We start from the raw sequence: 26,916 nt of genomic DNA, 5'->3' as shown, positions 1-26,916 counted from the left end.
GAAGTTTTTTAACATGGGCATGCATCATTGTATTATTTACAGTACCCTGCCACTCATACAACTTTTCACAGACTACAGAATGGAAAAAAAAAAAAGAAAAAAGAAGTCTTGGATATCCATAGACAGCCCGTCCTCCTTAAAAAGCAGAGCAAACAATAATGTACTGGGATTAAAATCTCATCTGAACTTGACTGCTTGACTGTGTGACGCACTATACAAATGCCAATTGAATGGTCAGAGTACAGATTCCATGTTTTTACTGCATTTTCCACTATGATAACAATATTAGCCAGGAAAATAGGCTCCAAAGGAACACCCCACGGTGGTAACCTAGAAAATGACTCTACTGGGCTTACATGGTGGCAGAGAACTTCTCAGATGGTAACAGTGAATCTTTTTAAAGAGAGTTGAGCACTAATCAATACTATTAAAGTCCTATACTTCTGGCTGCTGAATCACCTTGTTGTCTTTCAAACATTTTACTCAAGACATTTCTCCTGGGGAAATTTGTTTCTTTAGTGCTATTATTTAACTTGGCAAAATAACAATTTTAAAGAAATCCAAATGGCAAAGTAAAACTGGCTTCCTTATCGTTATTACCACATGTGAATTTCATAAGAATAATTATCTGAAGCACAGCATTAATAAATGCTGTATTTCTCTCACTCATTCACTCACTCACTCATTCATTCATTCAAAAACATTTATTGTTCATTTGCTTCACACAAGGCTTGGTGCTAGGAGCTGTGGGGAATACAAGGCTGGATTAGCGGTCTCTGCCCACAGGTTTGTAATCCAGTGGGGTAATTAAGGCATGCATACAAGTGCACCTAGGAAGCCACCGCTTACTTCAAACCTTACTTCAATTAGTGCAGACAACAGGTCTATTCCTCAGTTTGTATCTTATATGATAATTACAACATCTTGGGTAGGAACTGAATAGCTCAGTGCAGAGAACTTACTTTGCTATTCAGTCTCTCTCCAGTTGGTAGCACCTGGTACAACATTTTGCACATAGTAAAAACTCTATAAATAAGTGCTCAGTTAAATAACGGAACCTGCGAATTATTCCCAAATACCATTTTCTTTTTAGATCCTGTTGCCCCGCAAATGGAAAAGACATTGCAGAATTCAAGCAGGAGGCATGGGACATGTTTTCTGATACTTCAACAGTCATCATGTGGAAAGAGGTGTAGAATTAATCTGTGTGATGTCAGAATGCAGACACAGAATCAGTGACTGGAGGTTACAGGAACAGCAGAGTTTGGCTCAAATTCAGAACTCTTTAGTAATAACAGCTGTCCAGAAATGTAGCTAGCTATTTCAACAGGTAGTTATTAGCACCTTGTCATTTCTCTAGGTCCTCAAATAGAGATCAAAATGGCCACGTCAGGATGCCATAGAAGGGATTCTAGCACTGGATTCAAGCATAGATGTCAACTTCTGTGATAGTGGGTGATGGGGAAGCACTATAGCAAACCTAGTTAAGGGTGCCACCTCTAGAGCCTGACTCTCAGGTTCAAAATCGGCTCCGCCAGTTAGTAGCTCTGTAACCTGGGGCAACTTAGCCCCTCTGTACCAATTTTCTCATAATGTAAAATGAAGTTAATAGCATCTACCTCACTGTGGTTATCAATAGGATCAAACGAGTTACCACTGTAAAACATTTAGAACAGTGTCTTGCATATAGCAAATACTACACAAATGTCTGTTAAAACAAATCAATGACACTGACGGTAAGACTGTGTCTTAGTATTTACAAAGAGTTTTTGAAGGAATTTTCCACACCTATCTTGTTTTATCCTCATTTTTCACCTATTCCCCAGTCCCCTGGTCAGAGGTCACTGCTTCCACTTCCTGCCAGCTATGACACTTTTGTATATATCACTTGTGCCACCGATTCCATCAGGAATTTATCACACTTGCTGTGTGCTTGGCTTTTCCCCCACCATACTGTGGACTCTTTAATATAGGGACCCTGCCTTGCCATCTCTCTCCCCTGTTTGTCTGAACAATGCCTGAGTACACGGGAGGAGGTGCTTGATCATTTCAATTCAATTGACAGTTACTCTACCTGGTGTTAACAATGGGAGAAACATAGGACTTAAACACTTTATCTGCAACTGATATTTACTGCATTGATTATTCTAACCTTGTAAGGTTTGGAGAGAGATGCAAAAAACACTACTTTTAAAACTGAGTAGGGACTTCCCTGGTGGTCCAGTGGTAAAGAATCCGCCTTCCAATGCAGGGGACATGGGCTCGATCCCTGGTCAGGGGACTAAGATCCCACATGCCGCGGGGCAACTAAGCCTGTGCGCCACAACTACTGGCTCATGCGCCTCAACAAGAGAGCCTGTGTGCTGCAAATTACAGAGCCCATGCGCCCTGGAGCCCATGCGCCACAACTAGAGAGAAGTCCATGTACCACAACTGGAGAGAAGTCCATGAGCCACAACTAGAGAGAAGCCTGCACACCACAACAAAAGATCCCGCATGCCACAACTAAGACCCGATGCAGCCAAAAAAGATAAAGAAAATTAATAAATTAAACAAAAATTGAGTAAATTCGAGCAAGGATTGGCAAGTGACTTTCCCAAGGTCACATATTTGGAAGAACTAGGCACATAACTCTAACCTAAGTTTTATATTCTTTCCCAATAGGCCATACCACCTCAGAAGAAGTGATAGTAAACCCTAGGCAAGACATTTTGTTAATACAGTCATTTATAGGTGACCAGAGAAATGCTATAATAATCAACATATCACAGTAGCCCAGTAAATGTGAAATACCGTTGGATGACATATCTTCTTCAGAATAGGCCTTGGAAAAATACTCAGTTGATTGGAATTAGAAAGATTTAAAAATGAGCCAGTACACATTGCTCTGGAAGTAGGTAGAGTGTAAATAATAAATAAATAGAGTTCTTTGTAAATGAAATGAAATTACTCAAGCATGTATAATAGCACAATTCAAGGGTCAGTAATTTGTTTCATTTTACAAATTAAGAACAACAGGAGGACTAGAAGAGTAGGCGACTCAAAATAACCCAGGGAGCTGCCAAGAGTAGCATTGCATAAACACAGATTGGCTAGAAATCAGAACCAGCATATTTTCTGCTGGAACTCTTTGATTATGGTAAATTGTCAGACTTAACAGTGTTTAACTTATTCAGGCCACGAGGTTCATCTGGTAAATGGCTCTAACTGACTTGCAAGTTCCTTTCATTTAGTGGCCTGAGAGCAGCAAGGCAAGGGGGTGCAAAGAGCTCCCTTTCTCATTAGAGGGAGGAGACCCCGTTGAACCAGACCCTCTCAGATGAGTGAACTATTTGGGGGGTCAAAGTTGGACAGTGTAGCTGTATGTTAAGTCTTTTAAGTCACATGGGTACTATTTCACACACCGAAGTCACAAGGAAATCAATGGGGTCTAGGTGCCCTAAAAGAGTTATGTATGTAAACTGCCTAAGTTATACCCCAAGGAGTATCTTATTCACTAAGCAGGAACTGACATGCTGTGACATGAGTTTTCCATTCCACTTAGTGAAAGCAAGTCTCTAAGTTCATTCAATCATGGCTCCTGAGAACAAGCAGTTTCAGAAGCAATATCTCACGGCCAAATGTAGTTCTTGTCTGAGGAGTTAAGAAGTTAATGTGACTTACTACTTGTTAGCAGTGCACCTGGGAGCTTGGCATGCTCTATTTCTAGGGATTGTCATTCTTCATCTTAATGAGGGAACCAAGACAAAAAGAAGTTAAAAAAAAAAAAAAATACCTCAGGATACTGGAAAGGTCAGTGGTCAGAGACTACCTCAAAGGTTTGTTTTTTTTTTTTTGCTATAACCGAAGTAGGTTAATGTTTTTTAAGAAAAAAAGATACATTTTAATGGATTAAAATATTATGCAAAAAGAACAGGTGACAGATGGTAATGCTGAGCAACATTTACTACAATATCTCACTCGGATCCAGCTGACACACCCCATTACATTTCACACACAGCATTCTTATTATTGATAACTCGGAACCTCTTTGCAGAGCTTTAATGTGTCTAAGTCAGATGGAACAATCGATAATTGGAGAGTTAATTTATATTACAAATCAACTCTATGCACAGTCCAAGTGGCAGCATCCTGTGTAAGAGAATCATTTCTTTTATACGTGCATGTTTCTGGCACAACACCTCATTTCTTGGTTTGATGGCAGATATTAGAAAGCTTATTCTTGTCGATTAGCTATACTTTGCAAGCTCAAAATAAGCCATTTGTTCTATGCCATGGGACTCTTAACCACAGCAAAGAAGGTTTCGAAAAACAAGTTGTGATACACTTCAGAAAAGCAACAAAAATCACATTTCACGTACACTGTTTTGACTCAAAGAATTAGCCTGTCATTTTTGACAAATACAGCAAAATGCAGTGATTTTTCTTTAAAGGTAAAGCCAAAATAGATTTGGCAATTAAAAGCATGCATGGATCAAAAAAATTCCTACCAAGTGTAAAAAAGTAAAAACTATAATCATATTTTTTTTGTTTGATACTTTACTGAAACAACACGGATTAAGATGTGACATGCTTTACCAGGACAAAGGCTTGATGTGCTATGTTTTTTTCTAAATTTTCACTTTTTCTCCCACTCCACTTTACAAATTAGATTATAGCAGAGGATTACATAAGTGGAGAAGTTATAAGATATCCAACCACCAATGAATCATTTGTTTGGCGGTAGAAGGCATAACTGCTTTATATTAAACATGGTACCAGATGTCCTGGCAGTGTTCCAGTAAGGATGATGACAGTCATTGCACTAATTCTAAGGCACTGTACATAAAGATAATACTGTCCAAACTTAGAGTGAATGAAACTCACAATTTCAAGTCCATCATCAAAATAAATGCTGATGGGAGAAAATAATTTGTTTAAAGCAAAAAAGAAAATAGCCGATATTGGTTCTTCCAAAGTTGTGGGCACAATTCAAAAGAATCTTATTTTTTTTTAAATCAAATGAATATATTATTTATACTGTAAACTCCTTTGGTAGCAAGTACTATGACATTCTCCATGAGCTCTCTAGCACTGAGCTAGGATTCATCCTAAACACTAACTCATTGGGAGAACTGGCTAGTTAAAACTCAACTCAATAGCAATAATAATATTACCTAACACCTAGATTGGTTCAGTTATGTTCAAACTCCTCATCCTGGTGAACAAAGACTGACATGATCTATTTCCTACTTGTTTCTCAGCTTTCATCTTACATTAATTTCCCCTTCCTTAACCACACACCAACCAAATCGACCTTCTTTCTATTCCTTGAATATACTAAACTCATTTCCATTTTCATAATTTTGAACAAGTTCTTCTCCCAACCCCAAATGCTTTTACCCAGATTTTTGTCTTGGTTCAAATGTCACCGTGACAAAAAGGCTGTTTCTGCCCTCCCAACCTAAAGTAGCACCCCAGCCACTATCACATAACTATTTCACTTCATAGCACTGCATCCCCAACGCAGCCCAACTAAAATTTAAGCTCATGAGAACAGGGACCTTGTCCGTCTCATTAAGCCCTCTACCTGAAAGGCCCAGAATAGTGTCTGGCACGTAGGAAATATTTGATGTTCTTAACTCATACTGTTTTCAGTCTCAACCATTTCTTTGTCATTGTGCATGCCATTGGCAGATGGAGATTATTAAATACCACTCCTCTCTAGGCCCCAGCTTTCTACCAAGAGAGAAGAGCATGTTTTGAGTGTCTCTCATCTCCACTACCGTCAGTGGCCTCCAGCTTTGATATTCTTACTCTGTACTGATCTGGACTGATGAGGTACTGGAACAAAAATAATGGTAGAATAACTGTTGCAGAAATGAAGAGCCGTAACACAGGTAGTACACACTGACGACAGAGAGTAAAGTCAGTTCTAAAGAGACAGAAGATAGACCATCCCTGAATTCCTAGAGGGTAGAAGGTGAAGAGGACCAACAGAAATATAGCCCTGGAAGCCATGGAACTTCTCCAAAATGTATGTGTGCATTTTGACTGAACAGATTGCCCTGATGGCATCAAAGGCATGGGCATATGTGTGCGCATGTATGTATATGCACAGGCGGGAAATGAAGAGCCAATTTTGCTTCAACACACTGCCCTTAAACAATGCATGGCATGTTCTCTGTGTGTATACGAGTGTGTCTGTGCATAAGTATTTCTGTGAGAAACACATGCATGTACAGAGACTGAGAAAGAGAAAGATGAGAAAGATATAGACATATGTTCACACATTCACGCATGTATTCACACACAAGGGGGTAATCATCTGGGCCTCAAGAACACAAAGGTGATATTCTTAAAGCAAGAAATGAAATAGAGTTTCAGACCTAAGGTAGGATGGACAGATATAATACTGCATCACCGGGACAAATATTTCTAGAGCACTTCACAGGAATTGAGAATCCAAGATCATATGAATAAGGTTAAGTTATAGTTGGGACACAGTTTAGGAAGGCAGATAAGAGTACAGTTAGTGTGCCTAATGAGATGCCTAGTGCTCTATATAATAATGAACTTCAGAGGCTGTTCCCTAAAAACCAAAAACCAAAACCCAACCAAAACAACAATAACAAACCCCAAAACGAACAAACAAAAAGGTATAATTCTAGCATTTTACAAAGGGATATATGCTACTGAAATTACAAAATAATTGAGATTTCACTGAAAACTTGTTCAAAGCATTTGATAGCCTTTAATGCAGAGGATTCTAAAAACATGAAATGAATGGCTTATGGCAATTATTTGTGACTTAACTGACAACTTAATGGGGACATTTTGATTGATCTGGAAATATAGAGTCAGGTACAATAGAAGAAAAAACAATCTAACATAACTCTGTGTGTGCTATCTGAACAAATAGAGACATAAATGAAGAAATGCATGTTATGAGTCTACATTTTGTCAATAAAATACTGAGAGGGTTCTGAAGTCACTAGCTCCTCTCTGCTGTCTGAGTTCAATGCCTTACACGTATTACTGGTCGAGAGTTTAGCTAAACTACTGCGTGATGTTGCTGCCTCAGCATCCATTAAATATGGCCAAGTGGCCTGCAGGGTCCTTGAACTGACACTAGTGAAACCGAGTCCCCCTAAAACCTAGTTTTCCTGTTGAGTTTATGATTAACCTCTCTATCCAAAACTTTATTCTCTTTCTTGTCCTTCCACCTGGTCCCCTCAGGAGAGAGGAGTATCAAAGAAAAGGGGGAACTAAAACCGAGCAGGACCCGCTGGAACCCTCCCAGGTAAAAAGCCCCTCTGTGTCCCTGGTTTCTTGTTTGTAGAAAAAGACTTTGGTCTCCTAGACTTTCCCCGAGTTCCAAAGAGCAGACTCAAACAGTTACTAATTAGGGAAGTGAGGGATGCAGAAGCAAAGGAAAAGCAGTCAAGAAATAACAGTTCAGTGGTAAAACAGAGTCCTAGCTCCTCCTCAAGGGATATATGCAGTTATCTGACACATATCTTTGCCTTGTTCTGCAGGAACTAAGACCCCAGCCAGGTGGAGGATGGTGACTACATGCTGACCACAAGCCCACAGAACCCAGACTTGTTGGAACCAAAAGGCTGATGATTAAGATTCCTGAAACACTACCCTGTTACCTCACCATCAACCAATCAGAAGAAAGTCATGCCCCTGGCAACCCTACCCTAAATGTTGCTTTAAATACGCTTCCCTGAAAACCATCTGGCAATTTGCATTTTCTGAGCAAGAGCCACTTGTACTCCTTGCTTGCTGCCTGCAGTAAACACTGTACTTTCCTTCACCACAACCCTATGTCAGTAAATTGGCTTTGCTGCATGGTGGACGAGCAGACACAAATGTGGTTTGGTAACACTAGTCCTTCCTGAGTAACAGCCCGCAGAGTCACAAGCAAATATAAGTTCCTGATGTGATGTCCCCAGCAGCCCACATGAGCAAGTCTCCCCCACCTCCCAGGGCCTTCCCCTAGTGTATCAGTAGATAAGACCCCTGACGAGCTTGACAACCTCCCCCCCACATGCTCTTTTTGGTTTGAATTGACCAATCTGGCCTTAGCCCAGGAACCCCAAAGCAGTCCACCCATGGACCCTAACAAAGGCATGTGCCCCAGGTCTTGCCCTCTCCCTCTGCCTGCACCCAGCCTTAACCTCCCCATGGGGCCCCTGGAGGCCTGCTTTGTACTTCCTCCAGATCTTGAGGGTACGAAACTTCCCTTTTGCTGAACTGGCCTGGGGCTCTACTTAACAAATGTTAATTTAACGAAGCCACAGCAATACCTTTTAAATCAATGCATAGAATAAATGGGTCCAGTCAAACAGATCCTTCTTCAAACATTTTTGTTACTTGGTTTCCAGGCCAGTACAGTTTTCTGGTTTCCTCCTACCACACTACCTGTATCTTTTATTTCTACAGTTCTTTTGTTAAAATTCTTCTCATCTTCCTAACTTCTCAATGGTGGAGTAGCCCAGACCTTAGTCCTTGGACCTCTCTTCTCTGTCTGTACTCTCTAGGTAATCTTATATAGTCTAATGGCTTTAAGTACCATCTATGTGCTGACGGTTCCTAAATTTTTATCTCCAGTCTGGATCTTTCCCTATAGTTTAGGCTCAATTATTCAAACATTCTAGGCTTTGCATCTCCACTTGGATGCCTAATAGTGTCTCAATCTGAACATCTTGAAGCCAAACTTTTGATTCACCACTGCTACAACCTCCCTTCTACCTCATCCAGTCTTCCTCATCTCTGTAACCATCATTCTTCCTCTTTTCAATCCTCAAATGGCTTTCCATCATACATCAAGGTCTTCCATGATTTTACCTTCACTACCCTTTCTCCCTCCCTCATTGCAAAACAGCCACACTAGCCTTCTTACTATTCCTTGTGGAGGGAAGAAAGTTTTGTCACCCCAAAATATCTCTCTGGCATCTGGATTATTTTGAGCTGAAAACAATCAAGACCCAAAAGACTCAGGAAGAACCTCTGACCTTCCCCCTAACTGCCTTTAGAATGTAGATAGAGGATGTGTTCCAGGCAGGGAGATATCACCATAGATAACTATAGTATGAAGTAGGTGTGTAGACAGGGAGAAACCTAGCAGAGTCTGCTTGTTAAAATTCCTCTCTGTGTCCCACTGTCTCTGCATAGACCAGCAAAGATTTGTTTGCCAAACATTTGCTTTTCCATCTCTATGTCAATTGCCTTCCTCCCCTTTGAAGTCCTAAACCACTACCCTCAACATCCTCTTTTATCTTTAGCTGAAGATGGTATTTAAGGGTGAGGGTCTCGGTCATTTTGGAGAGTTACTCAGTTTTCCTGGGTCTCTCCCATGAATACATGTTACTAGACTTTTGATTGATTTTCTCTTGTTAATCTGTCTCATGTTAATTTAATTCTTAGGCCAGCCAGAATAAACTAGAAGGGTAGAAGAAAATGTCCTCAGCCTGACACATGCTTCAAGCACACTCATGTTCACACTTTAGAGCCTTAGAACACTAGTTGTCCCCTCTGCATGGAAAGCTCTTCCCTCAGTTATTCACACAAATCATCTCCTCACTTGATTCAAATCTCTGTTTAAATGTCACTCCCTCAAGAGGGGTCCCTCCCTGACGAATTTATCTTTTAAAAAAAGCAACACTATCATTCTTAATCCTTTTGCCCATCTTATTTTTCTTATCACTTATTACTGTCTGGTATTATACTATGAATTTTGTTTTTTGACCATCTACTGCACCAGATTATATGCTCAAAGATTGATATATATATATTTTTAAGTTTCTCATCACTGAAAACAACAGAGCTTGGCATATAGTAGGTATTTGATACATATTTGCTGAATGAACAGATGAATTTGTTATCAGTAAAAACAATGTTATAGCATTATACTATGAATACTGGTAAAATGAATCAGGGAGCAAATTAATTCAACATTTATGCATTTAATGTTTGAGTGGAACAAGGATGGATATACTACACTGGATTGAGAATATAAGAACATTTTAGAGCGGAAAGGGACATTTGATATTATCTAATACAATCCCTTTGTACTTAAAATGTATTTAATTGCATAACTTGGAATTATCATTTCATTTCCCTGATTTTCTGGGTTCAGGCTAATTTATTGAAAGCTGATACTTTTATTTCCTCTAAATAAAATGAGGATTAAAACACTTTATTTTTAAAAATATTAAGATTTAAATGCAAAGCAATGATTTACAGAAGAGGAAAATAGGTAAAAATCATTCATAAGTCCAAAGAGTTTTGGATCAATATTAGTATTATTAACCTAAGCACATCTTGGCATTTTATGTTATGAAAAAGATAAATAACAACATATAAAATATGTGCAGAAAAACAAATAGTGAGGCAATATGTCTCATTTGTAGTGTGACAATGTGTGTTTGAGTTAACATAATCTTCTTTTAATTAACATATCAATAATGTTAATCTCATTACTCTTTTGGTATTTCACACACAGGCGCATGCACACACATATGCATGCACGTGCACACACACCAGACACAAATCAAAAGAATTGTCAGGTTTTTATAAACTTGTAATTAAAAGATATGACATTACAATCCAAACTAGATCTTTTGGTATTTAAAAAAACATCATTTTAACACCTAAACTTCCTGTAGGCAGCAAGGTTTCTTCTGTAAGACTAACCCATGGCAGCTGCATTTCATTTTTATTTGAAAAGACTGATCCAGTGTTTTTATAGCTCTCGATTAAGCTGTTTGAATAAAAAAAGCAAATGTTGAAAATGGAAACCATTGTAGTTAAGCTCTATGTAAACAAGTAATGGGAAAATCTCTGGTGGTCTGACAGTTCGGTTTGGATAAATATCTAAATCTATTGGAACCTCTTTAGCTAAAAATTTCCAGCTCCCACAAGGTTAGTAGAGCTTTAGGTTTTCCACTGAATCTGACATAGCTTTTCAAAAATGCTTTTCAAAAACACTCACATTCAATCCTTAACCAATAGTAAAAGCAACTTTGGGGGAAAAAAGTTAAAAGATCTTAAAACATAAAATGTCTTCAGTATTTGGTTCCATTTGAGAGATTTCTAACTCTCCAACTTTAAAACTCCACTAGAAGTACAAATCCAGTAAGACCACGGACAAGAAAACAGATGAATTAGAATTTCAATGAACCAAATCATCATCAAGCTACCAAACTGTCGAATATTTTTAACACCTATAGATAAACAGGCAGAAGTAAAGATTCATCTTCACCTCTTCCCTGACTTCTTATCCATCCTTCACATCTCAGCTGAAGCATCACCTTCTCAAGAGAGATCTCCCTAACTAGGTTGCTGACTGGTATGGCATTATAAATCTCTTCCATGTCACCTGCCATGGTTGCTTGTCCATCTCTTCCATCAGACTAAAACCTCCCTGAGGCTATGTCATGTCTTTTTTGCTCACCACTGTATTCCAAGTATCTAACACAATGCCTGGCACATAGCGAAAATCACTAGGTAAATATTTGTGGAATGAATAACTCCTCATAAACATCGACTAGGTGCAAGACTTAATATAACAGCTTTCATTATGGAACATTTCAGAGGAGACAGGGGAAGATAAAAGAGCTTTTTAAACTGTAAAATACTATACAAATATAAGTTATTATTGCTGTATTACGAATCCAAGCTACAGGACAGTTAAATTGAAGGTAAAAAAAAAATCCATCTGCCCCATCAGACACACACAAACACAATCTTTCTAATACTGGAAACAATTCTGATTTTAGTCCTTACTTGGATCAATAGCTGGCAGGTAGCGAGTACCACCTCATTCAAGCAAATGCCATGTGGTGGTTGGAAACAGGGAAAGGAGAAGTAAAGTTATTTGCCTTTCAGCCCTTTACAACCCACCAAATACTGTTCAACCTCTTCAGACCACTATTCTTGACCTTTTGGTATTTGATTTTTTATTCGTTTTCATAGTTGTAACTCTCACTACTTTGAGCCAATCATGTATATTTGATATTCTTTCAACACACTTTTGATCTTTACAGATTTGAGTCTTTGCTTGTGTCTGGTCTGTAACTCTCCATAAAACCTTCCCCTAAGTTTTCAGTCAGAAGTGATCTGAAATCAGAAATGGTCTGAATTACTAAGATGATGTATGTGAACATGCTACACAGACTGGAAACCTCTATGAATGTACTAGGATTTATTATTTTATAGAACAATTTCCCCATTTTATATTGCATTTATCATACCCACATTGTCTTACAACTGTTTGGGTATATTGTTGATTCTGTTTATAAACTTATATGTTCTGAAATGAAAGGTCCATGTTTTACTCATTTTTATATACCTCACAGACCTGATGCATTGTTCACAAGGCATATTCAGGCATTAAAGAATGACAATACACATGTGGGGAAAAGGGAGATACAATCTTTTGTGTACAAAAGGGAGAGTAGAGGGCAAACTCTCTGGGTAAATTTTGTATTGATATCTGAATTTTTAGACAGATATGTTAAATAAACTAACACATATGCTCATCATATGGTGTCTCAATTCCTATAACTAATTATTTTTAACATGAAATATGAATTTAAGCTATTTAATTCTATAATATAGGAATCACTGAACAAAATAAAGTTTAGTAATAAAAAATCCTGTTTGTAAATACAATAAGGCCTATAATGTTTAGTTGATCACTTCAAATCTTAAATTCTGACTCTCCTTCCATCCAATCCTAGAATATCTGCATACAGTCCAGTATGGGTGAGTTCTTGAAATGCAAAATCATTTTCATATTTATCGAATCAGACATAGTTAATGAGGGGCTTTGGGGGGTTTGTTTGAATAGACATTAAATGAATTTCAAAGTCAAACAGAATTACATCTTGGATGACCTATGAGAGGATCTAACAAAATATTTTTAACTACTATCTCTACAAAATACTCCAACATCCTTGAAATGTCAGCAGAGAGTAAATCATGCATTCACTCATTCACCAGACATGTATTGAGGCCTACTGTGTGCCAGGCACTGGGAGTACAAAAGATGATCAACACAAAACCAACACAGTAAACTTCCTGCACACGGAGAGCTAATGTTGTAGCAGGAGTTGAGTCTTATCTCCTCTATGAAGCTGCTCCAAACCCCACAACCTTCCCTACTTGGTGAATTTTTAATGCATTTAAAACCAATGTTGTGACCAAGCAGGACCCTATGGGGCCTTCCTGGGACAGGACCCCACCCCCACCCCCCCCACTGGCAATGTCCTCTGCCTGCCTCTTGTTTCTAGAAAAGCTGTAAGTTTCCCAGGCCTCCCCTGAGTCACAAAAGCCTGGCTCAAGAATGAATGATTGGGGGGTGTGTGTGATGAATTGGGGGATTGGGATTGACATATATACACAAATATGTATAAAATAGATAACTAATAAGAACCTGCTGTATAAAAATATAAATTAAATTAAAAGAAAAAAAAAGAATGAATGATTGAAAGGATGTGACCATGCAGCAACAAAAACAGCAATTGAGCCAGGAGAACTGGTAAGAATTTAAACAGTGAATCAGTCATATGGCAGTCACAGACTCTTTAGTTCCTCCCTGAAATATATAGATAACAGTATCTGATGTACATTTCCTGAGTTGTTTTACAGATGTTAAAACCATCATCAAATGGAAGCGGTTAACTACTAGATGACCATAAGCACACAGCCCCCAGACCTACTGGAGCCTGAGGATTGATAATGTTAACCCCTGTGACACCATCCTGTTACCTCACCATCAACCAATAAGAGAATTGTGCACGAGCTGATCACAAACCCTGCAACTCCCCTCCCTCACCTTGCCTTTAAAAATGCTTTCCTGAAACCCATTGCAGAGTTCGGGTTTTTTGAGCATTAGCTGTCCCGACTCCTTGTCTGTTCCTTTACCACAACCCAGGGTCAGTAGATTGGCTTTATTGCATGTGGGCAAGTGGATCCAAGTTGGGTTTGGTAACAATGTCACACAATTAAACTTTATGAAACACCACCATTTGAGTGCCTTATTTCTTATACACATGCTCTTAAGTAAATGTTAGGCTTCCTTAGAGCAAAGAACATTTTGTACTTCATTTTTATGCTTCAGTCCCATGGTACTTAGTATGGTGCTAGGTTCTGCAGTAGCTGCTTAATGAGTAGATGTTGATTGACTGATAAAAACATGGAAAGAAACTTATTTTTGAACCTAGAGAAATTGTTGGTACAGTCAGTTCTTAATTATCTGCGTTGAAGGAGATAGTTGATGCAAAACAAAGACTAATATACAAGTCATTTCCATTTGGCTTTGGAATGCATTTCCATAATTAACTTTTCATTTGGGTCTATTGCTTGGCTAGAGAATACATTTCCAACAAAATAATAAAGTCACCACATTAATTTCCAACTGTGGTCAAAGCTGGAATGCTGTCTCACTATAGACGAAAGAGGGGAAGAAATATTGAAAAGGCCTATTGCATTTTTAGTCTGCACTATACTCATTTACTATGAAATGAGCTTGGATTGTTTGTTGCTATCTTCTCTCTATCACTTTTATCTCCCTGACTACATGCCTTCTTGAAAGCAGGAAACATACCTGCATCTTACTTTATACGTGTCCTAACATTTAGAATATCACCTTTCATGGAGTATACAAGTATCTTCAAATTCTATTAGTTGCTTCTTTCTCTCTTATACCTAAGTGAAAAATGTAGGGATTTGTTTAATCCCAAACATCTGGATACTCCTAGAATAATGAAGTACAAGCCTCCTGCTTCTGCCATAGGCACTTACTACATGAATGTATCTTTTTTCTTTCAGTCTTAAAAAAAAATACGAAAACAACAACAACAAAAAACCAACTTAGATAAAATGAAGTTGGACAAAAGCAGACTGTGGTTGTTTACAAAGAATATTTTCCTTGGGGGAAATAATTTATCTCCCATTTGTGAGGTTTAGAGCAGAATGACCAATGACACCTTGTATGTTATTTCTTCATTTTACAAAGCATGTTCAAAGTCATTACTATACCTAGTCCTAATAAAAACATACGTGAGGTGGGCAAGGGAAGTATTTTCATTTCAGTTTTACAAATGAGGAAACAGAGTGTCTTTCCTACGTTTGCAAAGACCAAGGCTAACACTTAGGTCTATTGATACTCATCCACATGTCTTTTCATTCAAATGGATTAATAAAAATGCTTTGCATTTGTACAGAACATTAAAGTTCAAAAGTACTTTTATATATATGAGGCAAATAAAGTGGACAGAGTACTTCTCAACAGTGTGCAAAATGAAATTGGATCTCTTTAGGTTTTGAGTCAGGACCATAATACAGAAGTCTGGAGATGAGTAATCAGTGTTGCCATGCACTAAGTCGATAATGCCTTAGCTGATATAAAAAAGCCACTTACTGTTTGCTTTTGATAAGGTAAAGAGGAGTTGGTACCTTCACCCCTTGGAACCATTTTCAACTAAGTTACTCATGACTTTTCTTACCCAGACAACATCAACTGGTGACTAGGTCATATTCTCCTTTTCACTAATGATCTTGGGAAAGCTTTTCTATAGTTTCTTTTTAAATTTTTCATTCATTTTCAATTCTCACCACTGTTGAGTGCCTTAGCTTTAAATGAGTAGATGAGATGTAATCCTCTCAAATTTATTGTAATTTTAAATGCTTGTCTTATGAGGTATGTGTGGATATGTATGTGTATGGATATATATATCCATCACTAAGATTCAACTGAAAAATTTCAGTGATGTTTTTTATGTATTTCTTTCCATTTCTAACTTCAGTAATGAATTGGGACAATGTAGTAGGTAATTATCCTATTTTACCTTTGCAACACAAAGGACAGTATCATTACATGTTTATTAAACATATTGACTTGCTTTCTTGCATTTTTTTGTTTTCACTTCCCATACCTCAAAGTTTAAAACCAGAAGAAAGGAACAGGGAACGTTCAAGGAAAAGCTAAGTTTACTTGCTATAATTTTCAAAAGTTATATCTCAGAGAGCCTAACTAGAAATAATTGAACAGACATCTAATATAGAAAAAGACACTGATGTATTTACCTACATTTCTCAAATAATACCTGATTGAGATTTTGCTGCAAGAGTATATTTACTGACTAGTTATACTAACGTCACCATCATTGCCTATAAACTGTGTGTATTTAACATACAGTGCGTGCCTTCAATAATTGAAAATAAAAGAGTTTTAGTAAATTTGAAATCAAAGCAAAAGGAAACAAACTCATATTCATTGCTACAGTATCCAATTTAAGCTCTTGTGAATACCAAAATGGCTTTAAATCATATCTCTATCTATGTATAGATACATGTATATGCTACATGTTTTCTAGTATACATGCATACACAAAACCATAACCACATTGGGTCATTTAGTTTTTCAAACTTCTTTTTTTACATCATTTCTACTCAGTATGAACAAATCCCATAGAAAGGTTTTTAGTCTCTTAAAACTTAGCTTCTGGTAGGAATGCGAATTTGTAAGGTTGAGGGTACATTAACTCTTTCAGATGACTTATGTCCCGTTTTATGTTCTGAAAAAGATGATTTCTCAGATGAGTCTCTAGTGGCCTGAAAGGGTTTATGTACCCTTTAACCAAGCAGTATGCTCTTCTCTCACCATTAGTATCATGCACAAAATGTCCATCAATTCCCTAAACAAAGTTTGAAAAATGGAGCTCATGGTAATTTCAGGCTGAAGTTCAAACAAGCAAGACTCTTCAAATAAAAAACTTTTGAACTGACTGATCTGAAAAACCATATGCTCCATTGAGACAGTTTCTTAGAATGTGATTTCCAAGAGCCAAAGAGATAATTCTTAATACCTGCATTTAAAATTAAAACATATAAAGGAATAACAGTGGAAACATGTTATATCCCTTTCTTTTGTCAAACTGAAGTTATGCCAGCATCACAAGCTAATGTTTTCTATTTACTTGCCAGAATGTTGTTTTACATTAATCATTATGCAATGACCTCTAACATATTAAATAAACATTTATTAAGACAACTTTCTGTAAAGCATTGTGCTAGGCTTGTTGTACTCAAAAGATTTTATAACCCAGTGTTCAAAACACACATGCACATAAGCAGAGTACAGGCAAGTCAGCGAGTACAATAATCAAAACATTAAAATGTTATAAGAACACAGGGGACAAGGAAATTATTTTTGATTGCTATGATTAAGGAAGACTTTATGGAAGACATGAGCAGCTAATTTTTAAATTAGTTTACAAACCTTTCAAAAAGAATTTTTTTTTTCTTCTGAAGCAACACATTATTTCACAGTGAACAAATGTGGAATTCATCTCAGATTTACAAAGCTTTCTGACCCTAGAGGCAGCACAATACCATGGTTACAAGCACAAGGCTTGGAGTCTGAAGGACCAAGACTTACTTGAATTCTGGCCCTCATTAACCAGACTTGTAACATACATGATCTCACACATGTGTTTGAACCTTTGAACCTCTATAGCCTCAATTCTCACATATTTGAAATGGGGTTAATCATAGTACTTCCCCTATAGTATTGCATTGGAGATCACTTGAGATTATACAGACACCTATATATTCTTAGCACTGTGACAGGCACATGACATTCACTAAACAGTTGCTATTATTACTATTATATTATCATTTTTATTTTTATTATTATAGATGATCATACCTTCTACTGCAAATCACTGCACAAATAATGGAAGTTAAAAAAAAAAGAAAATTTGCTTTCACTGCAGAGGACCTGGGTTCAATCCCTGGTTGGGGAACTAAGATCCTACAAAGCATGCACAGTGGCCAAAAAAAAAAAAAAAAAAAAATCTTCCAATACCATTATGAAGAGTGTATATTTCAAAGAATGCTAACAATCTTCCTTTTTTAAAAAAGCAATATTTTCCCCCATGTGATTTTCAAAAACAATTTGCTTTTCAATGTATGCATTTTCTCTATTACTGCTCCCATATGCTCACTGTCTCTTTTCTTCCTTCCCTTTCCTTTCCTTTCCTTCTTTCTCCTCCTTCCCTCCCTTCCTTCCTTCTTTCCCTTTCCTCCTTTCCTTTCCTTTCCTTTCCTTCTTTCCTCTTCCTCCCTCCCTCCTTCCTTCCTTCTTTCTCTTTCCTTTCCTTTCCTTCTTTGTCCTCCCTCCCTCCCTTCCTTCCTTCCTTCAATTCTGGACCCTCTCTCCTTGAGCAGTCTCATTTAAAAATGTTTTGCTTTGAACTTCCTAATTTTCTGAGTTTGAGACCAGCAGGCAATTAAAGGTAATGAGAGAGAGTCCGAGCCACTAAACTTCCCTCCAGTCTAACCTAAACCTCTCGATTTTTCAGCAGCTAGAAAATAGCCTGGATTAGTACATTCATACCAGAGAGAAAAAAAACAAAAAAAACTTGCTCTTGAGGTTTCTGTTTTGTTTTTGTTTTGTCTATTTTTTATATGGCATGTTCTCAAAGGTGATTAATATTACTGAAGTTGAACACTAACCCTGTGAGTTTTTCATCTTTTCAAAAATTATTCACTTAATAAAGAATAGTGGGAGAAAAATCAACGTAATTGCAGTACAGTAGAGACCCCGAATCTGTTCTGAATTGTCTGGTCAGGGCAATGTGCTTCCTCCAGGAACTTGATTTTTAACCACTTCAAATGACTCTCCCTCCCACTATGAGAAACTCCCAGGTGTTGATAGTTAGCTACAGGGTGTTAATGTCATTAACTTTCTGTCAGCTCCTTTTGTCAATGTGTTAATGGTGCCCCTGCTGCTCAGTCCTCCCTGCCCTCCAGTTGGTGAGATGATTTAGCCAGCAGTCAATCAAAAAGCTAAGCTGATTTGCAGCAATAGACAGCTCTGCCACTGACAAAATCTATGTAAGTAAATGTAAGAAATTTGTCAACAGGATATAAGCAGTAAGGTCAACACTGTGGATAACGTGTTTTGTAGACAGTTTAAGATGTTAAGGATGGACCACAACGCATATTCTAAAGTCTAAGAAGCCCTCTTTTAAGAATGTTTTTTTCCTGTTGGAAAAAGCAAGGAGCAGTAAGTAAAAGTGATGCTTAGATTTAAAAGAAAGAAAGAAAAACTGTTTCATAGTCACATGATTGGTCAAAAGACAAAAGCTGAAAAAATCAGAATCCACATATAATGTCAAGTCCATGAGAACAAGCCTCAGGGAATTCCCTGGTGGTCCAGTGGTTAGGACTCCTCATTTTCACTGCCTAGGGCCCAGGTTCAATTCCTGGTCAAGGAACTAGGATCCCACAAGCTGCGTGGTGTGGCCAAAACAAAACAAAACAAAACAAGAATGAGCCTCAGGATTGGCACGCAGACCACTCACAGTGTTCCCTCTCACCCTTCCTTAGCACGGGTTATTTTTCTAAACTTTGAAACCGGATGTGATTTTGAACCTCACCCTACCAATTTTTGCAATAGGTGCCAAACACAGACAGAGGCTACAGAATTCCGGGTAACCTTAAAAGATAAAAAGAGATGACCCCTCGAAATTAATGAATTTAAAACAATGGGCCTATGACAAATAACTTTATGGGTTGTTATCCTGAGACAGTTTGAGCTCACTACAATGACAAAGGGACAACTGTGATCAATTTCATCACCAGATATGGAAAATACTCTTCATTTAGTGAATAGGACCATTTTTTAAAAGCTCAAGTATGTAAAATTAGGCAGTGTCTGATACATAGTAAACATTCAATTAACGAGTGAATATTATCATCATTTTTATAACTTACCAAAAACGGAATATAGATTCTATTTGAATTCACTGTACAAACAATTGAACTTAAAACTTCCCCAATATTATTATGATGAGCACACTGGCATGATGAATACAAAGAACTTTGCTTTTAAAAAAAATCAGAATAACAGCAAATTCCCACACATGGTATCCAGATTTTTGAACCATGTGTGTTTCAATATATATGGTGCTATTGTATCCATTATAGACCATCCCCTTTCATCCTAGAACCTCTCTACTATGATTTATGAGAAAATTTTCTCCATTTCTTCCTGTTTTGTAGTCTTACAAAATTAATATTGCTTATTTTACTCTTTCCATTTTTTTTTTTTGTTTTTTGAGTTGGAACAAGCAACCAGTTTGGGGTAGAGAAAGGGAAGCAGAGGTGACAAGCTTCATTCAAAAGCCACTGACTATTGCTTAGGAGGCAGGAAATAGCCTGGGCCACTCCATTCATAGGAGAGGTATCATTCTCTTTTCTTTGGTTAATTTTTTTTACATTTACTTTTAAAAGGTGTGGATTATCTTTTCTAAAACTGATTACACTTTACATGCTCTGAAAAGGTGATTCAATGTGACTCAAGTTCCTGTGAAAATTTATATGAAGAAAAGTTTTATAACTACAAGCACAGCCTACTACTCTTTCAACAATATCCCCTTTGATGTGTTAAGTCAAAGTAGGATCTTGGACCAGATGATCTCCATTGTCTCTATAGCTATAATATTCTGTGATTCAATATACACTTACTGAGCGCCTTCATGTTGCTAGGTGCTGTGCATTGGGATGGGCATATAGAAATTAACACACTAGACCTGATCTTGGTCACTGGGCCAGCAAGACAGAGAAGTAGGTAAATGCCAGACTGTCAGCAACTTGTGGTCAAATCTTCTATCTCATGCACTGTTGAATTTCCATGGCCTGTCAATGCTGTGCATATTATGAGTTCAATCAATACTGTGAAAGAGTAAGGGTGAACATAGGATGCTATGGGACTTAGCCCAACCTGGAGATTTGGTGAAGATTCAACCTGAATATTCACTTGCCCTTGGCCATCATGCCACTGCTGCTAACTATAGCACTGATGCCCTTCTGAAAGCCCAGAGGAGTGTCACTGCTATTCAGTTTTTGAACTCACAGTCCTTATAGAGAGATTACTGTTTAAGTAGGTAAGGTTACTTTCAAGGGGAAACTACCCCCATACTTGTGCCCATAGTTATTCAATTTAAAAGGCCAGTGCCTGAAGCAAAAGAATTTATTGGCAGGGGACAGAAACATTGGAAAGATCATCCAGTACAAAGAATCCTATACTAGAAATAGGATCATGGCTCTAATTTTAAAACAGAATCAAGTATCCCACAAGAAAATATCCCTCTCTTTTGGAATTGCCAGAAGAGTAGAAAAAACATTAAGAAGGCACCAGAATTCATATATCATAGGATGATTAAACATTTTGTTTGCCATTTTCTAGAAGATACAAACTCTCACTTGGTGCCCAAAGAGTCTCCCGAAGCAAGAATAATTTGAGCCACAGTTCTATCACTGTAATTTATTAATTTGGAGTTTTTAGACAACTCAACACAATAGTCTAACTTTTTCTCTAAAATAAATTGCTGTGTATTTTATTTTGCTTTTTAAAATATGATATGCAAAGTAACAGCCCCATACATTTTAATACAGTTTTCAATCCCCTTGTGGACAAACAGTCACGCTTTAGTGTCACTTAAATGAAGAATAACCATTCATCTGTAACATACAGATACAGAAGGCTCTGGATTTTCATTTTAAAGCGCTTAATTACCTGCATAAAGAGAGAACTAAAATAGAGTCCAGGCCAAGTTCATGAGGGTTTGAAATTACTTTTCTTTTTCTAAATGAGCAACAAAGACCCCTCAATGTTGTATGCTGTCGTGTGGCCACAAGCCAACTGTAGAAGAAAATGTTAAAAAGGACAAGGGAATCAGGAATTAAATTCAAGTATGTGAGGCAAGAATCAAAATCAAAAGTTGAAAAATGTAGGTGGTGCTTCCAGCCACAGGACAATATAACAAATTTGAAAGAAAAATCTAATCAGCAACAAAGTTAAATCTTCACATTAAATATCCTGATGTGGACAGGTATGTAATCCAAGGTTATTTTTGAGTATTTCCTGCCTCCAGTCACCCACAAACTTATGTTCCCAATATTCCTATTTCTATAACTACTCACCATCACTAAAGGACCACACAAAATACAGTATTAATTCATGAACCAAAGAGTGAAAATAAAAATTGTTTTTCACATAAACCTAAATTGCCATTCTCAAGTAATTCAAGCTCAGGACCATAACTTCCAAGTTGGGCAGGAAAGAAAGCATATCAGAGAAGAAAAAGGCAATAGATTTAACCTTGAAACAAGGTGACTGCCATATAGTTATTGAAGGAATTTACTTATTATCAGATAAAGAATTTACAGTATTTATTCCCTCTTGAGGTATAAAATGGTGAATCAATCTGCAGTTCAAGATATTTATTTAAACCCAGAAGAGTAGGATATGGCTTTAACATTTGAAAACCAAAATAGAAAAAAAAAAAAAAAAAAAATCAGCTCTAATGTAGTTTATCTTTAGACAACAGATTTAACATTAAACAATTCAAGCTAAATATCATTTCTCAAGTTTTCCTTTCATATATTTCTGTAATTTATATGAATATACTATATGTAAAATAGGGATTTAAAAGCATTTAGGTAGCAGGCAATGCCTAACGTTATACAGATAGCTATTACAATTTACTTAAATACATAATCTACTGATCAATTAATCTATCTGTCCATGCATGCATCCATTTTTTTCTTCATAACCTTTCAGTCTACTGGTACCAGTTATCCTCTGATTGCCCTTGAAAATGCACATATCGCCTCAGAAAATACCTGCACACACACACACAAAGAAAAAAACCTCTGAGCAAAAAAATTCTTCTGTTGATCATTTCCTTTAAACAATAAGGAGATTCTTTGTTCTGTTTTAGGTCACATCAAGCCTCAAAAGACTTACCTTGCATATCTTGTGGGCCTTCAAATGAAATTTGTCTTTGAGAAATGGCATTTTTTCTTATATAATTGTTCCCTTGCCTACTCTACGATTCAAAACGTCATGAACTAAAATTTATGCTGGTAATATAAAAACAGCCTATATACAAATTCACCCAAACTGTGAATAGAATGGTAAGTTTAGAACTAACCACAAGGTAAATAGGTATATGGACAGACAGACAGACAAACACACACACAGAAACTAACAAATAAACAAAATGCTTAAATAAATAAAGGATATCGTCAGCTTTTCCACAAACTTATCACGTTGATTTTCTGTTTTGGGAAATAGCTTGATGTCACGTTCCAGATGAACAATTTGTTGTTCCATTGCTGCAAGGTTGCTCTTGAGAATTTGAGCTGAAACTAAAGAACAACGTGCAAAGTGTTTAGAACATTTCTTTTACAACTAAAAGAAAACAGTATCAGTTCAAGTATTTTTTTAATGTGGAGAATAGTTCCATGAACTCAACTCACATTTTTCTGAATTACTACTCATAAAAATTCTACTCTCCATGAAATAAGTGAAAATGTGTAACATAATATACCAAATCATCATGTTTAATATGGCAACGCCATCATTTTATTCAGCCATTAGCTCAAATGAATCCATTTCTATTTAAATTTATTGATGGAATTCCTAATATTTCATTCTTTAAAATCTAATTTGAAGATTAAAGAGAAACTAACATTCAAAGAGATCCTATCTTATTAATGCGTGATGTTGGCTATATAAATGATTTAAAGTTAAATTACATAAAAGGATCAAATATTTTTCTCTTGTTGAAAGATCCTGATTTTTATAAACTAATATCTATGGTAAAAGTTCCTGACTTTAGTACTTTTCATACTCATAGAGAAATGATAAATAACTGTTGATACAGAGAATTTAGAGCAAACCAGAGCAAACATGTGTGTGCATACACACCCACAAAGCTTCAGTGAGCCCTCAAACACTATCGTTAGTTGCTTTAATTACCCCTAACATTCTCTGCACTTTTCTTTTTCTCTCCTCATTGACAACAAATAATCTTAAGTATTGTATTCAAACTACTCTTAAATACATGCACACTTTCCAGATCTCTCACGATGCTTTCTTTTCACAGAGGTACTTTTTTTTTAAGCTTACACTAGTTTATAGATACCCTATTACTCTATGACCGCCAACTATGTATGAAGACACTTCTATCAATATCAACGGCATTTGGCAGGGTTCTAGTTGAAAAGGCAAGGTAACTACTAGAATTTGATAGGTAGCCCGTGACACTGATTTTTTTTTTTTTTTTTGCGGTACGCGGGCCTCTCACTGTTGTGGCCTCTCCCGTTGCGGAGCACAGGCTCCGGACGCGCAGGCTCAGCGGCCATGGCTCACGCGCCCAGCCACTCCGCGGCATGTGGGATCTTCCCGGACCGGGGCACGAACCCGTGTCCCCTGCATCAGCAGGCGGACTCTCAACCACTGCGCCACCAGGGAAGCCCCCGTGACATTGATTTTTAAATCCAGGTCTCTGAAACAGTTCTTTTCATTAAAGGACCATGAAACAGAAATAGAATAATATTACAATTTTTTTTTTAAAGTAAATTTCAGTCTCATTCAGAGGCATATCAGAATTACAATGAAAAATTCAAGAGACTGACAAAAATCAATCCCCTGGCAAATTTCAGCCAAAGTCTTCTGATACAAATTCATCACACTGACACGTACACCTTTATAACTCAATGAGGAGAAATCGCTTAAATATACCTGGAAGTTCAAGAGACTGAAAATCAAACACCAACACTAAAGACAAATTATTATTTTTTTTTCCTATTACTCTGTCAGTTCAAATAGCTATGTCCAATTTAGTTCCATTTGTTTAGATCTGACAAGTTTGGAAATTATTCTTTATCGGAGAAGTCGAAGAGAGTTTTGCCCTGCCGTAAATGTGCTAATGGCTCAGCAATCATTGCTTGCTTTATTTAAAGGACGAGTTTGCTGTGGAGGTAACCATTCTCTCTGACTTTAAAGCTGAACTTTTTCTCTTGGGTTTTTCCAGGAGATGCTTGCTAATTATTCAAAGGGTTTCTCCTTTCCCACTTGCTTGACTGAAAAACTGAAGATATGAAGTTGACAAGTTGTTTATGTCATATAGGCTACACAGAAGAAATAAACTCATGACAACTTTCTGCAATAAACAAAATGTGCCCATAGGCGAGGTTTAAGTCACAATAGTAATCCTCCTGCGAAAAGCAATAGTAATTCCAGTAGTAAAAAAGGGGGTGATCATGAGGATCCTTCTGATTGTTCAACAGAGTAATAACAGCCTAATCAAGTTGCTATGCACACAAAAGTCTAGATAACTCAAATAACGAGACATTCTTTTTAATCCACTAAAATTGCTTTTACCCTAAAGTTGAATTTTGAATAAAACAATGTTTTCTAGACATCTGTCCTCCTCAGTTCCACCTGTCAAATCCTTAGTCCTCTGTAAATCCCTCTAGAGCTCTAGTCCAAATTCTCTACCATTTAGAGACACTTCTATTTGTTTAAGTGATCTTCCACACACCACCTTCTGCTTTAAGTGAGAATTTTTTTTCATTTTTTGTATATAGAGTCTCTGCTATAAAACCTCCTGCTACTTAATGGTAAGATCCCTACCTAGTACTTGGCTTTTCCCTCAGTACTTATCACACACGGTACTCAATAAATGTTTGTTGAATGAATATGTATATTTCAAGAAATTTTGATTCAGATTTAAATGTTTTCCCACTTCTGCAACTGGATGTGCATGTAGAAGTTAGATACAACCGAAGTGATTGGAAGTTAGCATATCAATTATTATGTGAGTATGAAAGGAAGCAGGAAGTTGAAGGAGATGCTTAGACAAAGGGGAAAGTAAGAAACAGAGATAAGGAAGAGAAGTAAGGGACACCTTTTCTTTTTTTCAGCTTCTCTATTCTCCCTCTCTAATAATTTATTAACATTATGAATGAACGAAAGAAAATAAAGTACTGGAGATGTAAGAAACCAAGGATGTTAGCCCACATGCAAACTTATGGCTGCATTAAAAGTGCCCTGCACTTTGTTTAACGCTTTGTTGCCACCATTTTGAAAGTCTTAGTAATTTTTAAAATGGGGCTCTGCAATTTAATTTTGCACTAGGTCCCCCTAAACATGTAGTCAGTCCTGGTCTCCATGTAAGACAAATAAAGCAACTCCAACTTGGAAGAGTTGGTTAAAAGGGCTGGGAATTTCACCTGCTGGCTCCTTCTCATTTCTTATTCTTTCACTGGTGGAATTCTATTTCAGGGGGTGTTAATCTACGGTGTTGCATAAACTAGACCCACAACAGGGGTTTCACTCTATCCCTAAGTGGCTTACTTCATTTTTGACAGTTGATATAATTAGAAAAATTTTATTTGCTTATAATCGAAACCAGCCTACTTGAACTCTTCTTACCCATTAGTCCTCATTTTGCCTTAAATCAACACTGCTCAAGTCTACACCCTATTTTACAGGAAAGGTGTCACTTGCATCTTCTTAATCTGCCCAGCTTACAAACACCTGGTTCCTTCAACTAGTCCTCCTAAGGTATAAGGGTTAGTCATTACTTATGCTTCTAAGTAATAACTAACATTTACTGAGTACTTACTATGTGCTAGATATTATTTTAATTAGTTTTATGCATTAACTCTCACAAAAACTCTATGAGGTATATACTACTCTCAAGAAGGGGTATCATATGAGCTAAATGATGTCTTGTCAGGAAATTGTAAATGTAAAGCAGTGTCTCTACTTCTGGAAGGCCAACAACTTAAAATAAAATCTGGGAAAGGAGGTGGGAGGATAGATAAATTAGGAGGTTGGGATTAACATATACACACTACTATATATAAAATAGATCACCAACAAGGACCTACTGTATAGCACAGGGAACTATACTCAGTATCTTGTAATAACCTATAAGGGAAAAGAACCTGAAAAAGTATGTGTGTGTGTGTGTGTGTGTGTGTGTGTGTGTGTGTGTGTGTGTGTGTGTAACTGAATCGCTGTGCTCTACACCTGAAACTAACACGATATTGTAA

At 37.1% G+C, this 26,916-nt stretch overlaps 1 protein-coding gene across 2 annotated transcripts in view; it reads right to left on the bottom strand.

The window, feature by feature from the left end:
- DIAPH2 (diaphanous related formin 2) overlaps positions 1-26,916 on the bottom strand; it is an 897,660-nt gene that overhangs the window by 296,882 nt on the left and 573,862 nt on the right. For both annotated transcript variants that reach the window (XM_027086071.1, XM_027086072.1), the window contains exon 24: positions 23,093-23,217. In XM_027086071.1, the coding sequence (XP_026941872.1) occupies positions 23,093-23,217 (125 nt within the window). The remainder of the gene's footprint in view (positions 1-23,092; positions 23,218-26,916) is intronic.

This window comes from Aethalodelphis obliquidens, unplaced genomic scaffold (genome assembly GCF_003676395.1).
Source record: "Aethalodelphis obliquidens isolate GAN/ISIS:26980383/991018 unplaced genomic scaffold, ASM367639v1 scaffold54, whole genome shotgun sequence".
In the NCBI taxonomy this organism is placed as follows: Eukaryota; Metazoa; Chordata; class Mammalia; order Artiodactyla; family Delphinidae; genus Aethalodelphis; species Aethalodelphis obliquidens.
Note: the sequence above shows the minus strand (reverse complement) of the source record. Positions and strands in the feature narration are given on the sequence as shown.